The sequence below is a fragment of the Danio aesculapii genome, chromosome 5 (genome assembly GCF_903798145.1).
Source record: "Danio aesculapii chromosome 5, fDanAes4.1, whole genome shotgun sequence".
NCBI lineage: Eukaryota > Metazoa > Chordata > Actinopteri > Cypriniformes > Danionidae > Danio > Danio aesculapii.
The window spans coordinates 38,195,803-38,210,366 of NC_079439.1; the positions used below are offsets into that span (position 1 = coordinate 38,195,803).

Sequence of the window (14,564 nt, forward strand, 5' to 3'; positions counted from 1 at the left end):
AGAGTCTGGCAGAAATGGGCTCGTGAAGGAATAGTGTAAATGTGGGGCTCAATTAATGTGAAGAGTAAGCTCTGTGTATACTATATAGTTACAAAGTTTTTCAGTTGTTTTCAATTAGAACACCAACAGCATGACAGTGCTTCACGTGAAACAATCACTCCGCAAAGTAAAAGTCCTGTGGGGCGCATTGAAATTAGCATTTTTTTTTATTCGATGTTTGATGTCATTTCAACTAAAGCATAAAGACAGCGTGGAATATATATATATATATATATATATATATATATATATATATATATATATATATATATATATATATATATATATATATATATATATATATATATATATATATATATATATATATATATATATATATATAGTAGCTCCTCCCCTTTTTGAAAAACAGCCAATAGAGTTTTGTTTTTTATCATAGCTCTGCCAGTTAGAGTGGTTAAAATAAAACACATCAAATGAAAAGCAGATTAGCAGCATCTTGAAGGGAATGGGACTTGTCAGATACAATTTTGTTTTAGGGTTTGATTGGTCAAAAGAGTTGATGAGAAACTGAAGTATGAGGTGATGTAAAAAAAAAAAAAAAAAAATCATTGATCGGTTTAGGCAGAATTGACAAACTGCAAGCTTGGAATGCTTATATCTTCTAAATGCTAGTTATGTGACTTTTTTTTCCGCAATGCAGCAGAAGCGCTCTCAATGTGTTTTAAAGAACGTTTGCATTTTCAGATATGCAAAAACTTTTGATGGTCCTAAATGTATTCTTATGTTTTGGCAGTGGCGCCCCCAGAAAGTTTTCTTAGGGGTGGCTTGATGAGGCTACACCAAATTTTGGGGTGGCACACAAAAACATTATGAATTCAGTTTAATGTTGTAATTTTGTTTCTAGTAAATGAAATAATGTGGTTTTGATTAATTTAAGGAATTACTCCTAAAATATTGCTATAATTCAGCAAGTACATGTGCAAACCAAATAATTATCAATATTTAGTTTTAAAGAACTTTTCATATATATAAATATCTTTTCGGTTATTTTTTACATACTTTTTATTGTACAGCATACAGTAATGCCATGTCTAAAATTAATGAAGATTAATGAATTAATTAAAAAAACAAACAAATACAACTATAACACACAATAACAACTGTATACACACACACACTCACTATACAGATCATAATATTATTTATCCATATTCCTTTTTGAGCCACAATATTATTAATACAGCTTCTTCAATTGATGTACCTTAAGGTAAATAATAAATTGCCATTGCTGCCCATTGAAGGTGTGTGCATGCTATCAACGATGGTCGGGGAGGGGGAGGGGCAGTGAATGAGCTACATCAGTGGCACCAATCAATCAACAATAATTTAGTGGCTCCTATTTATGTATTTATTGAAATATTGGGAATTTCCGTAAGTACATTTAAATTAATAATATCAACAGCAAAGTCATATAAGGAGGTCACAGAGGTGGCCAGAGTTTACACAGGGGTGGCTGTGTTGATATACCTTTTTGCAAAATACATCCACAAAATAATTTTTTTTTATGAAGTTTTTAGCCTTTGTAAGTCAGCCAGTACAAAAAATTAGGTGCTAAATTTGGATTTGTGGTTCTCAGTAGAATAAAACACAGTTTTTTATTTCAACACTACAAATCTCTTAATAAAAAGTGTACAATCTTGTGAACCCAAAGTCATGTTTCATCTCTCATCATCAAACAATACTAAACAAATGATGTTATATCATATATATTTTTTAAAAGAATGCAAGCGAACTTGAAATTGTTGTGGTAAAATCAGCTTATCTGCTGCAGTTGAACGTCAGCGTTTCATCCCCAAGATGCAGCCAGCCAATTTCAGTGCATGTCAATTATTTAGTTATTTGTTTATTGAAATATTGTGAACTTACATAATTGCATTTAAAGTATTAATATCAACAGCAAAATCATTTTGGGATGGCCAGAGTTTACACCAGGGTTGTCATGGCCCTTGTGGGTGCCTCTGTGTTTTGGTAATTTTATTACCAACCAAACCGAAAGTCTTATGCTAGTAGTTCAATACGAAGACATTTTTAATTCTCTCAACTTGCGTTTGTCACAGGATGGTGCTGAGTCACGAGTTAGCGGCAGTATGACATTGCCGCGGGTGCGTCCGAGCCCAATTACCAATGGAACCAACAAACACTCCTCCTCTTCATCATCTTCCTCATCCTCACACAGCAAGACTCAGCGCAGCGCGTCTACCTACCACCGCCAGCGGCGGCACAGTGACTTCTGTAAGAGATACTTGAGCTTAAAGTCTAAATGAAAATATACTTCGAGCAGTTAATGATTGTAATTATTGTTAGTTTGCTCTGCAGGCGGTCCCAGCATGCCTGTGATGCACCCTAAGCGTAGCCCGACTAGCGGCGGAGATCGTGAGCTTCGTGAGAGCCGCATGCCGCCGAGGAAGGCCAGCTGTAGCGTTATGGGCAGTCGGACTCTGCCACCATCAAGTCCAATGGTCAGCACCGCCAACAACCCCAACAAGGCTGAGATACCCGATCGACGCAAGGAGATGACAGCCACCACTGTGAGAGACATGTTTCTTATTTAATCATTCATTAATTATATGCAAAAGTTAGAGGTATAAATACGTCAAGTCAGTCAAGTCAAAGTCAATTAAGTGGCAGCGATTACTTTTAAAATGTTACAGAAAATTCAATTAAAATAAATGTTGTTTACAGGGCTTGACATTAGCTTTTTTGATCAGCTGCCACTGTGGCTAGTATTTTTCCAACATTACAAGCCACTAGCCATTTTCACTAGCTACAATTTTATAGGGAAAATGTACTTTATATGCATAAAATTTGACTTTGGCATGCTAAAATTACTTGTGGATGAGCTTGCTCAATGAGCGTGAGCAAATGGGTTGTGGTTGCATCACAATTAGTTTTATTTCACATGACTTTTCAGGGCTCAACACTAAGGATTTACCAAATTTTTCTCTAGCCACACCAAAAAAAAAAAAAAATACTAATAACAATTCTTAGCCCAAAATAACTGTATGCAAAAGAAAGCAGGTGAAAAACATACCGTGCACGATAACGAAAGGATGATCATGTGAAAGGTAAAAGTGAAACAACATGCTGCTTACAAAAAGACCTTTAAAAAACCTGGAGTTCTTGGAAACAGCAGGACTGTGGGTGCCCGCTTTTTGTCAAGTCTATTTAAAAGAGAACCGAACCATTTCTTTCTAAAAAAATTTTAAACACGTGCATAACATCACCTGAAATCAGCCTTGACATTGAAGCCCTCATCAGTGCGATCATCATCTCATTCAGTATTCACCTGCTTTCTTTTGCTCACGCGAACACAGTTGTTATTGTCATCTCTCACACTGGCCCCTCATTGGGCAATCCTTATTGTTGGACTCTGCTTTCTAAGAAAACTACAATTTTAAAATTATCTTCAACCAGCCAAAGTGGCTAGTGGGAGTGATTCTCTAACCCACCACAGCTCAAATATACCCACATTTAATGGGTTGACAGGTGTTAATGTCAAGTCCTGGTTGTTTACGAACATTCTATTCACTAACAATGCTGCAGCTGAACACAGTTGTTTTTAATAGTATAGTATGATAGTAATAGGGATTTTTCTTAGGCAGCAAATCAGAGAATGAATTGTGATGGGCCAAGCGTCAAGACTGGAGTAGTGACGCTGAAAATTCAGCTTTACCCTTAATATATTAAAAATATTTACAGTTTTTACAGTGGCATATTTTTTAAAATCAGAATTAAAATTCAGAAAATAAATTGTTTAGCCACATCAGGGCAGTTGTGTTCCTAATTCCGACAGTGGGTAAAATTTACTTATGCTAGTCACTACATTATGTCAGTGTATTTTGTCACTGTCGTCACAAATGTGTTATGATTCATAAAATGGTCATTTTAGACATTAACTATGATGCAGACCTGACCCAATGCATATCATACACCCTTGAAATCTTCCCTCTAACAGACTAAACATCACTCATGAAATTCAGTGCCTGTAATACCTGTTATGCATCCATACAGTGAATCGCCTTTTTATCTATTGTAAGTTAAACTGTCATTTGCTTAGTTGTCATGTTAAATCTAGAGATGGCATTGTTTGAGATGTATTTATTATAACAACTTGACATAACCAAATACATCACAACATTTGTCAAGACAACATGCCTTGTTATAAACACAATTATAGTGGCCTCATGACAACCGTGTTATATATTTGATAACAGCAGGGCTTGACATTAACTTTTTTGATCACCAGCCACTGTGGCTAATAGTTTTCCAACATTACTAGCCACTCATTTTCACTAGCCACAATTTTATTGTTGGGAAAATATATTTTATACACATAAATATGACTTTGACATGCTAAAATGACTTATTTAGATTTTGCGTTATCTCCACATGCCTCATTCATTTCACTTTTTGTGTGTCATGTATGAGCTTGCTCAATAATCATGAGCAAATGGGTCATGGTTTCATAGTATTGCAATTAGTGTTAATTTCACATAATTTTCAGAGCTCAAAATGAAGGATTTACCAAATTAATCTCTGACCACACCAAACATAAACAATTAATTATTTCTTGGCCACAAATTTTAAATGAGTCAAAATAAACAAAGTATAGCTGCATACTATACTTTTTATTTAACAAAACATATGCACAGTAATCTGTCCTGGCTAAAGGTCCCAGATCACCAGTTAACAACACATAAAGGGGGAGTTACTCTCCCATTAAAGCAATGCTATTGTAAAAAATGATAATTAACCCATATTAACACAAAAGAAAGCAGGTAAAAAACATACCGTGTGATAATGAAAGGATGATCACACACACACGGTTAACTTTAGACCCATAAATAATCTGTTCAAAGAATGGTTAAAGCGAAAGCAACTGGTGCTGCTTACAAAAACCGGGAACTCTTGAAAGGAGCAAAACTGTGGGTGCATGTCCATCACTTTTTGTCTAGTCTATTTTAAAGAGAACCGATCACATCAGTTGTGTTTCTAGACACAGTTGCTTCACGCGAGGAAAGAGGAGTGCGCATGCGTTTTAAACAGTCTTGCGCATTACCTCAGCTGTTAGCGCCCATGATTATCCTCTTATTCGGTGCTCACCTTGCTCACGCAACCGCAATTATTTTTGCAATTATTATCTTCTTGCAATTATTATCTTATCAATTCTAAGATCCCCTTTGCATGCATATTGGACCATCCTTATTGTCGATCCCTGCTTTTAAGAATTATTATCCTGGAAAATTATTTTCAACCAGCCAAAGTGGCTAGTGGGATTGTCTGTCTACCTGCATTTGGCGGGTTGGCCGGTGTTAATGTCAAGCCCTGGATAACAGCATCTTTAATATTTTTCTTGAACTCAGCTATAGTGGTACAAATTGAACTTGTCTGTAAATATTAAAATTTAATTAAATAAAATGTCATTTAAAATAAAATGTCATTAAATATTAGTGACGCTGTTATCAATTTATTTGACAGGCTATTTACAAAGTGATCACAAACATATTCATGACAGTTATAATGACAATCATGTTTATGACAGATTTATGACAAGTTATGTTGTCTCAGTCTGTCTTTGTCATGACAGCTTGACAATACAAAGCATTTTTTTGTCAGTTGGCATAGCAAAGACATCTTAAACAATGTCACCTTTGCAGTTGAAAATGACATTACTGATCTAATGGCAGCTGTCACAAGCATGCATAAAATCTGCTTCATATTCATGACTCCATACGTGTTACCAAAATGGGTTATTACATTTTGAAAAAGCCATGTGTAAATTTGGTTCAGTTCATTCAGTTCTGATGTTAATGGCATTAATATGAAATCTTGTGTTCCGTCTCTGCTGTAGAACAATATCCCAGGAAGCACTATGACCCGCAGAAACACATATGTATGTACGGATCGTTCCAGCACTGACCGACACTCTCTGCTGCAGAACGGCAAAGACAACAGGTGTCAAACATGTACATGCACAAGCACTGCCACTATGCTGCATAATGTAGTGCTCTTTCACTAATAACTCCTGTTTGTTTCTGTCTTCAGCTCTCTGTCCCACCGCCTGCCCCCCACCTCTCCCTCCACCCTCAGTATTGTGGGAGCAGGAGCCTCCTCCTCCTCGTCCTCAGGCGAGCGATGTCGGCTGACCCGTGGATCCACCATCCGGAGCACCTTCCATGGGGGTCAGCTCCGTGACCGCGTACCGCCCACCTATGGACCTCCGCCCACATCGCCAACCCTCAGCCATGACGCCGGAGCCCTGCCGGCCAATGCCCGCAGCCGGGCCACTTCTAATCTGTTCAGCAAACTCACCTCCAAACTCACACGCAGGTAAGAGGAGAGACTGCAAATCATCACTCGACAGAGAAATGTGTAAAACATTATGTAGATGAGGAAGCTCTGATCCAGGGAGAAGTGGTTCTTGTGGCAAGTTTACACTGACAAAGATTTTAATGCGGGAGGATGAGGATGGCAGGTTATTCATTCATTTATTCATTCATTTTCTTTTCAGCTTAGTTCCTTTATTATTCTGGGGTCGCCACAGCGGAATGAACCGCCAACTTATCCAGCATATATTTTACACAGTGGATGCCCTTCCAGCTGCAACCCATAACTGGGAAACACCCATACACTCTCATTCACACACATTCACTACTGAAAATTTAGCTTACCCAATTCACCCAATTCAAGTCTTTGGACTTGTGGGGGAAACTGAAACACCCAGAGGAAACCCACATGAAGACGGGGAGAACATGCAAACTCCACACAGAAATGCCAACAGACCCAGCCGAGGCTCGAACCAGCGACCTTCTTGTTGTGAGGCAATTGTGCTACCCACTGCGCCACCATGACTGCCGTTGGCAGGTCACTTTTTAATTTTAGTCACGTCTAGGTGTTTATGCTGTTAGAGATAGCAGGGTATTATCATTCGTGCTTTGGCTTAGTCCATGATTTATCCACAGTGGAACCACCAACCACTCATAGTATGTTTAAACCAGCGGATGCCCTTTCAGCCACAACCTATCACCATGGTATTTCAGAAAAGACCATTCACACATCTATTCCAAATACCGGTAGATTCGTATTCGGTTTGTTTTTGTAAACACACAAGGGCTCAGGCTTTTGTTGATGGTTTCACTTTTATTCAAAGCTTTAGCATTCATGCAGCTGCTTTTGTCCCAGGGACATCCAAAGGCAGAAGAGCTAACCGCGGCTAAATGTTTACACATTTGACTACATTACAAATTCTGTAGATGGATAAATATTGTAAACAACTTTGATGAAAACATATGGAGGAACACTTTCTCATGTCAAGATGTACATAATATGTGTGTGTGTGTGCTGGCGCTCACCGAAGCACTCCTTCATGTGCACATGTGTCAAGCAACTAAAGCAGAGCTTAAAGGTAAACAAACAGCGGCTTATCATAGTTTTTTTTTCACAGTTGGCATTAAGAAGAAACATAGAAACGTTACCTGACTAACATCTAGCAGCTAAATGTGTGGAAAAGTATTCAAGGCTTTTATTCTCATAAACAGCGCTGATGAGAATGCGTCTGAATGTTCTGATAGGTCGGAGTAGACGTCTCACGTCAGTGTGTTCTAACTAAACATGCTCTTTCCGGCAATTTTCCTTATGCGTTCACACAGCGCAGCATTCCGGCAAATTACCAGTAATGTTACAACTTTTTCTTTTTGGAAAGGGCCTGTTCACACATGATCCCTTTTCGGAAAGGTCTGTATGTGTGAAAGGGGCTACACATTAATCTCATTCACACTCTCATACACTTATACACTAATTCATTCAATTTACCTGTACCTGTGGGGAGCACCCGGAGGAAACCCACACGAACATGGGGAGAAAATGCAAACTCCACACAGAAATGCCAACTGGCTCACCTGGGACTCGAACCAGCAACCTTCATGCTGTGAGGCGACAGTGCTGACCACTGAGCCACTGTGCTGCCATACAGGGTATCATATCATAAAAAATTAAGGGCATAGTTCACGCCAAAAAATGAAAATTCTGTTATGTATTACTCGCCTCATATCACTTCAACGAAACTTTCATTCATCTTCAGGAATACAAGTGAAGATATTTTCAATATATTCTGAGCGCTCTCTGAAACCTCCATAGACAGCAGCAGTCTCAAGACGTTCCAAAGTCCAGAAAAGAAACCAAAAACATTGTCAAAACATTCCATGTGAATTCAGTGGTTCAATTGTAATCATATGAAGCTCAAAGAAAATGTTTGTGGTGCGAAAAACTGTAAAAACATTTGTGATTGCATGTCTCACATGTCAGATCAGGGTGTGCCTTTTACCATGGATAACACAACGCTTGTGTGTTGCTTTGCTGAATATAATGGCAATGTGTCGTACTGCCTGTAGTAAATGTGCATTCTGATGATCTGATGTGGGAGAGAGCATATAAGCAATCTAAGTCGTGTTTAGAGAGCTTTGTGTGATTAAAGTTGAACCACTGAGCTTATATAGAATGTTTTTGGTTCCTTTTCTGGACTTTGAATGTCTCATGTATGGAGGATGTGAGAGCTCTCTGATTTAATCTAAAATATTTTCATGTATGTTCCAAAGATGAATGAAGATCTCAGGAGATTGGAATGACATGGTGGTGGGTAATTAATAATAACAGGTTTTTTTATTTTAAGTTAAACCATTCTTTAATGGGAATAAATACAATGCTCCTTATGGCAAATGGAGTCTGATCTGAAATGAGCTGCCATATTGGTATAAGAGAATTTTTTGGTTTGCTAGAGACCGTTTTAGTTCTGCATGTGAATGTGGTGCTGTTTCTTGGACTGATGATGTAAAACTCTTGACTTGTCTTCAGCCAGTCTGGCATTAATGACAGCAGAGATCCCTCGGTGTGACATGGCTTAAAGCTGGGAACATGTTTGTACAGTCTGACAAGCAACAATCTTGAAGGACTATTATAAATTGTACAGTGTGTACTTTGCTGAAAAAGGACAAATGCATCATACTGGTTGTGGTCAGATTTTGATTTGTTTTTAAATTCAATTCCCACAATCAGTCACACCTCTCCTTATATAAGAACAGAGCCATAACTTAGATGGAAATCACAACACATTGGAAGGCATGTCGATTCACCTAATTTAAATGAAACAATTTGTTTATTTTTGGCTTTCTGGTAAATAAGAAAGCGACACGGTGGCTCAGTGGTTAGCACTGTTGCCTCACAGCAAGAAGGCTGCTGGTCTGAGTCCCGAGTCAGTTGGCATTTCTGTGTGAAATCTCCCTGTGTGGGCGGAGGTTTCCTCTGGGTGCTCCAGTTTCCCCCACAGTCCAAAGACATGTGGTATTGGTGAGTTGAATAAACTAAATTGGCCGTAGTGTATGTTTTTGCATGTGAGAATGTATGGGAGTTTGCAGCTGAAAGGGCATCTGCTGTGTAAAACATATGCTGGATAAGTTGGCGGTTCATTCCGCTGTGGCAACCCCTAATAAATAAAGGAACGAAGCCAAAGGAAAATGAATGAATAAATGAATGAATAAATGCTAAATAAGAAACTGCCTAATTAACATTCCCACACTGAACTACAATCATGCGCATCACTGTCTTCACTATTGGTAGTAATTGCATTGTGGTAGTTTTAATGAACGTACACTTTGAACTGAATCTTCAGACAAGGGCAAAACACATTGCCAAAGATCACTTGCTGTTCTCACAGGACTACTGAAGGGATAATGAAAGTGACTCAGAGTCCTTAAAAGCCTTTTTAGGTCTTAAATGTTTTAGTGATATTACTTATAATTATTTCTTAAATCTGACTGACCCATTGACGATCATTGTTTATGATCATTGAACGATCAGACAAAGTTTTTTCCCACAGTAGTTATTGCGTTATCAGAAAGAGCTGAGGTACAGATCAAAGCACAGGTGATGTGATGTGGAGATCTGTTATACTCTCATGGAAACAATCTACCATGGTTGGAAACATAACTGGTGCAGTCGGTTCTGTTTGCCATTGCACTGACAAAAAGCAGTGCTTGTTCATCCACAGCTCTGTGGCTTTCAAGACCTCAATATAAAATATTCAGTCTTTTTTCTAGCACCAGCGGTAGCCGCATTCACTTTAACCATTCGTTGAACACCATTTAAAGGACCTTTCGCTCAGCTCATACCAGAGTGCCAAACACATGACGGTTTTGAATGTGATGGAATTTCTGCACAAATCTCACTGATAGAGTGTGAGTGAAGGCTACTAGCTGATTTATATGAGGTAAACATTTTAATATGTACAAAATACTCTGACAGGAAAACTAGCCTACGCTAGTTATGTTTCTATTAAATAACAGAAGTAACAGAAGCACAACACTGTGTAAGTTTACATGGACACCTATTTTCCAGTTTTATAATACAATTAAGGCAATACTCTGATTAAGAATCTACCATGTAAACAGTGATTTGTAAACACTATTCTTTGCACCTACCAAGTGAGTGAAGAAAGACAATCGTGCGGTATCAAATTCTATTAAAACAACATGCTTCTAGCAGTTCAAAATCACATCTAATATCTTGTTTGTCACGGGGGCATGCATAAAATGTTCCTAAATGAAAGTCAAAGTGCCAAACTGCAGTTAAAGTCGACAAATTAAAAATGAAACACCCAAAATTACATAAAACTCTGGAGGAAATGTGGATAGTGTGATGACGCAATGACGTTAATCGAATTACAGTTGAAGTCAGAATTATTAGCCCCCCTGAATTATTAGCCCCTTTGTTTATTTTTTCCCCAATTTCTGTTTATCTGAGAGAAGATTTCTTCAACACATTTCTAAACATAATAGTTTTAATAACTCATTTCTAATAACTGATTCTCTTTGTCATGATGACAGTAAATAATATTTGACTAGATATTTATCAAGACACTTCTATACAGCTTAAAGTGACATTTAAGGCTTAACTAGGTTAATTAGGTTAACTAGGCAGGTTAGGGTAATTAGGCAAGTTATTGTATAACAATGGTTTGTTCTGTAGACTATTCAAAAAATATATAGCTTAAAGGGGCTAATACTTTTGACCTTAAAATGGTTCTTAAGATAAAACTGCTTTCATTCTTGCTGAAATAAAACAAATAAGACTTTCTCCAGAAGAAAAAATATTATCAGACACACTGGGAAAATTTCCTTGCTCTGTTAAACATAATTTGGGAAATATTTTAAAAAAGAAAAAAAAATTCAAAGGGGGGCTAATAATTCTGACTTCAACTGTATATGCTTTAACATGTAAAACGAGATCATGAAAGGAACATTCAAAAAGCAACTCATGTAAACACCTTAATCATATTATTGTCTTATTCAGATTAAGATTAATAATTTTATTACTGATGTCCATGTAAACGTTATCACTGTCACATTTGATTTGAGCAAATACTAAAATGAATTAGTGGACTCACTCCACCTCTTCACGACAGTTAGTTTTTAAAAATGTCAGATGTTTTTAAAGAAAACGGTACTGTTTGTTGATATGCGCAAGTATTCATTGTCATATAAGTTGTTATTTAAAAATGAGTCTTTAATTTAACTCTGTAAATACTCTGGTGTCTTCCAGTTACTGTCAGTTGCGGTCAGTGTAAACAGAGTTGATCGCTTAGTCAGTGGTTGGTTTAGAAATGTGTACATTTGAAAATATAATTTTGACACATGAAAATTTTGAGTTGGTCACACATTACTGCCTCAAATAATGGGATTCATTTAAAAAAAAAAGGGTTACTGGAGTGCTGCCTGTCCAATAACACTAGGGTCCCGCAAGGGGATTTTTCAGCTTTAAAGTTGGTTTTACACTCACGCTTCATGCCTTCATCTCTCCTTGGCTTATTGCCTGTCTTTTTGAAGCTTTGCAAATGTGCACCTTTCCTAATCTCTCCCTCTTTGTTCTTATTTCTGTTTCCTTTCTTTCATCCTATTGCATTTGCTCTCGCTATCACTTGATATCCTTCTCTGCAACTTTTCTCACTCTTTCTCTCTTGCTGTCCTCATTGTGTCTCTCTTTCTCTCTCCTAGGGTCAATCTTGACCCCTCTAAACGCCAGGGCTCTAATAAATCAGTGTCGGGTTGCACTCTTCCACAGGGATCCAAAACAGTTAGTAAGTTCCCCTGTCTGCCTTTGTTTGCCTGTCTGCACGTTCGTCTGTCTCTGCACATGGCATGCTCGTCTGCATGCAGTCTCTTTTGCAGAGTCTGGTAAACAGGACGTGAGGGTGAGGAAAGTCTGGATGATGGTGCATGGAGGGTTTGTCTCGTATCAGTTTGCATGCATCCAGTTGTCCTATTGCAGATTAGGTCAACGTTGGTCAATTAGTTATATATTGACCTGATAGCACATGAAATTGTCGAGTCGTTTTCAGACAGGACAGGAGAGATCAAGTTTGTATGTTTGTCTTTTTAGTTGGTCATCGTGGAGTTGTGTTGCATGATTGGGACAATATTGGTTCGATGCAGGCATCTTAAAGTCTGTGTTTCTTTGCAGGGTCTCAAATGAATCTGAGGGAGTCAGCAGATCTTCGGTCACAGGGTGAGTCCTGCATGTTGGGATTTACAATTGCCTGCTATAAAGGCATTTTAGATCCTATTGACCATGCATTGGAACTAGTACCTTTCTGTTGTTTAGCTATTGGTGAGATAGTAGTGACATTTTGATTTAACTTCAGGTCATTTAAGGAAAAATAAGATTTTTTTTTTCATGCTAACAAGAAGAACAGACTTTTAACTTTGTGCTGGAGGGAGAAATATTTGTATTTCAAACTGTAGTTGACTGTATTATTGAGAAAGTATGAATATTGTTAAAATATAGTTGGTAGATGTTGAATAATAGGAGCATGAAATGTTTAGTGATGTTTTAGTTTAGGGTTAGGTTCAGGGTTAAAATCTAGTTATTAACCTATTAATGCCCAAGGTGTTTTTTACATGCATTTTTTATTTCCCTTTGCTATTTGGGCTTATTGGATCCTAATTATATTAAAAATCAAAGTATCATCTTTTGATAAGATGTAATTTTAGAGAAAAATGATGTCCATATATGTGGACTCGTGGTCCGAATTTACATAAAACACTTTTTTTTAACTTGCTTTGACTATCAGAGAGTAAAAACAACATTTCTTCCCCATTTTGGGCAGTTAAAAATAGTGTTTGGGACATTTCATATGCTGCAAAACAGTTGCAGGATGACACCGTATGTCTGTAACAAAATATAAAACATTCAAAGTATTTTAAATAGCCACTTAAGAGCTAAAATGTGCTGTCCATGTATGTGGACACTCAAGCCCTAGGAGGTTAATATAATTAGTGTTGGGGGTAATGCATTACAAGTAACACGAGTTACGTGATAATATTACTTTTCTGAGTAATGAGTAAAGTAACGCATTACTTTTACAAATCTAGTAATAATATTTGAGTTATGTTTAAAATGTGTAACGCGAGTTACTTTTTAGTTTAATTAATTAGCTTATAAAAAAGATATAGCTGAATTAGAATGAACATAGTCACGTTGAATCCCACAGTCCTTAAGAGAATGCAGAAACGGACAGAAACCAAGATGGCAGCGCCTTACATTTCTGCGATGAAGGTTTTATCATTATTGAACAGATCGAAGAAAGGGAAAAGGGGATCGTCTCATCAGACAGTGATTTTACTTCACTAATATGACAAAAAGTGCAGAAGTAACAAAAGCATTGCTTTACATTTTCATTAATTTGTATATGTGGCATAATGCTTGTACATTATTATTTTTTGATGTTTTTTTTTTGTTAAGGTAAATGAAGGTGTAGGCTATCTGGTGCATTGTTAATGGCAGAGCTCATGCATTTAAAAAAAAGAAGAAAACAACTCTGCAAGTTATGAAACAGACCAAGCTTCAGCGTGGTCAGAAAAAGGAATGCAAAAGTAACTCAAAAATAATGCAAAACATTATTTAACATAAAATGTAACTAAGTAACACAACTAGTTACTTTTTTATGGAGTAACTCAATATTGTAATGCATTACTTTCAAAAGTACATTTTCTAAATACTGGTAGTCAGTATATAATGTCTATATAAATTGAACAAGAAAATAAATTGCTACTTTAAACTTTAGAGAGTTAGCTGAGATGTAGTTGCAAAGATAGTTATGAAGTCTGAGCGTCTAAAGATGACAATCAAAGTAAAGTGAATCCAATTATTTTTTTTAAGACAGCAAATCGTCAATTCACACAAAATTACCAGGAAAAATTATATGGCAAGTAAGGGGTAATGTACATCTACGTGGTTGTTGTTGTTAAATAAAGCCTAATGGCTTATTAGCATTGCTGTAAAAGCATGAAGAGCTTTATTCTGTGAAAACGATAACCTAAATGTACATTATTTTGCTTTTTACACAGCTACTTATAAGACATTGACCTAAGCGCTAATAAGTTAACTCTTTAACTGAATGTAAAAATTAAAGAAACAAAAACATCTAAACACTAACCTACACATTATTGAGTCAC

At 37.0% G+C, this 14,564-nt stretch overlaps 1 protein-coding gene across 4 annotated transcripts in view; it reads left to right on the forward strand.

Moving 5' to 3' along the window:
• The window catches only part of mark4a (MAP/microtubule affinity-regulating kinase 4a), a 49,144-nt gene that overhangs the window by 27,261 nt on the left and 7,319 nt on the right, over positions 1–14,564 (forward strand). Inside the window, exons 12-17 of one of the 4 annotated variants that reach the window (XM_056458122.1) lie at positions 2,118–2,292; positions 2,365–2,588; positions 5,912–6,015; positions 6,106–6,390; positions 12,105–12,187; positions 12,571–12,615. In XM_056458122.1, the coding sequence (XP_056314097.1) occupies positions 2,118–2,292; positions 2,365–2,588; positions 5,912–6,015; positions 6,106–6,390; positions 12,105–12,187; positions 12,571–12,615 (916 nt within the window). The remainder of the gene's footprint in view (positions 1–2,117; positions 2,293–2,364; positions 2,589–5,911; positions 6,016–6,105; positions 6,391–12,104; positions 12,188–12,570; positions 12,616–14,564) is intronic. The other 3 variants (XM_056458123.1, XM_056458120.1, XM_056458121.1) reach the window with 3 other exon arrangements.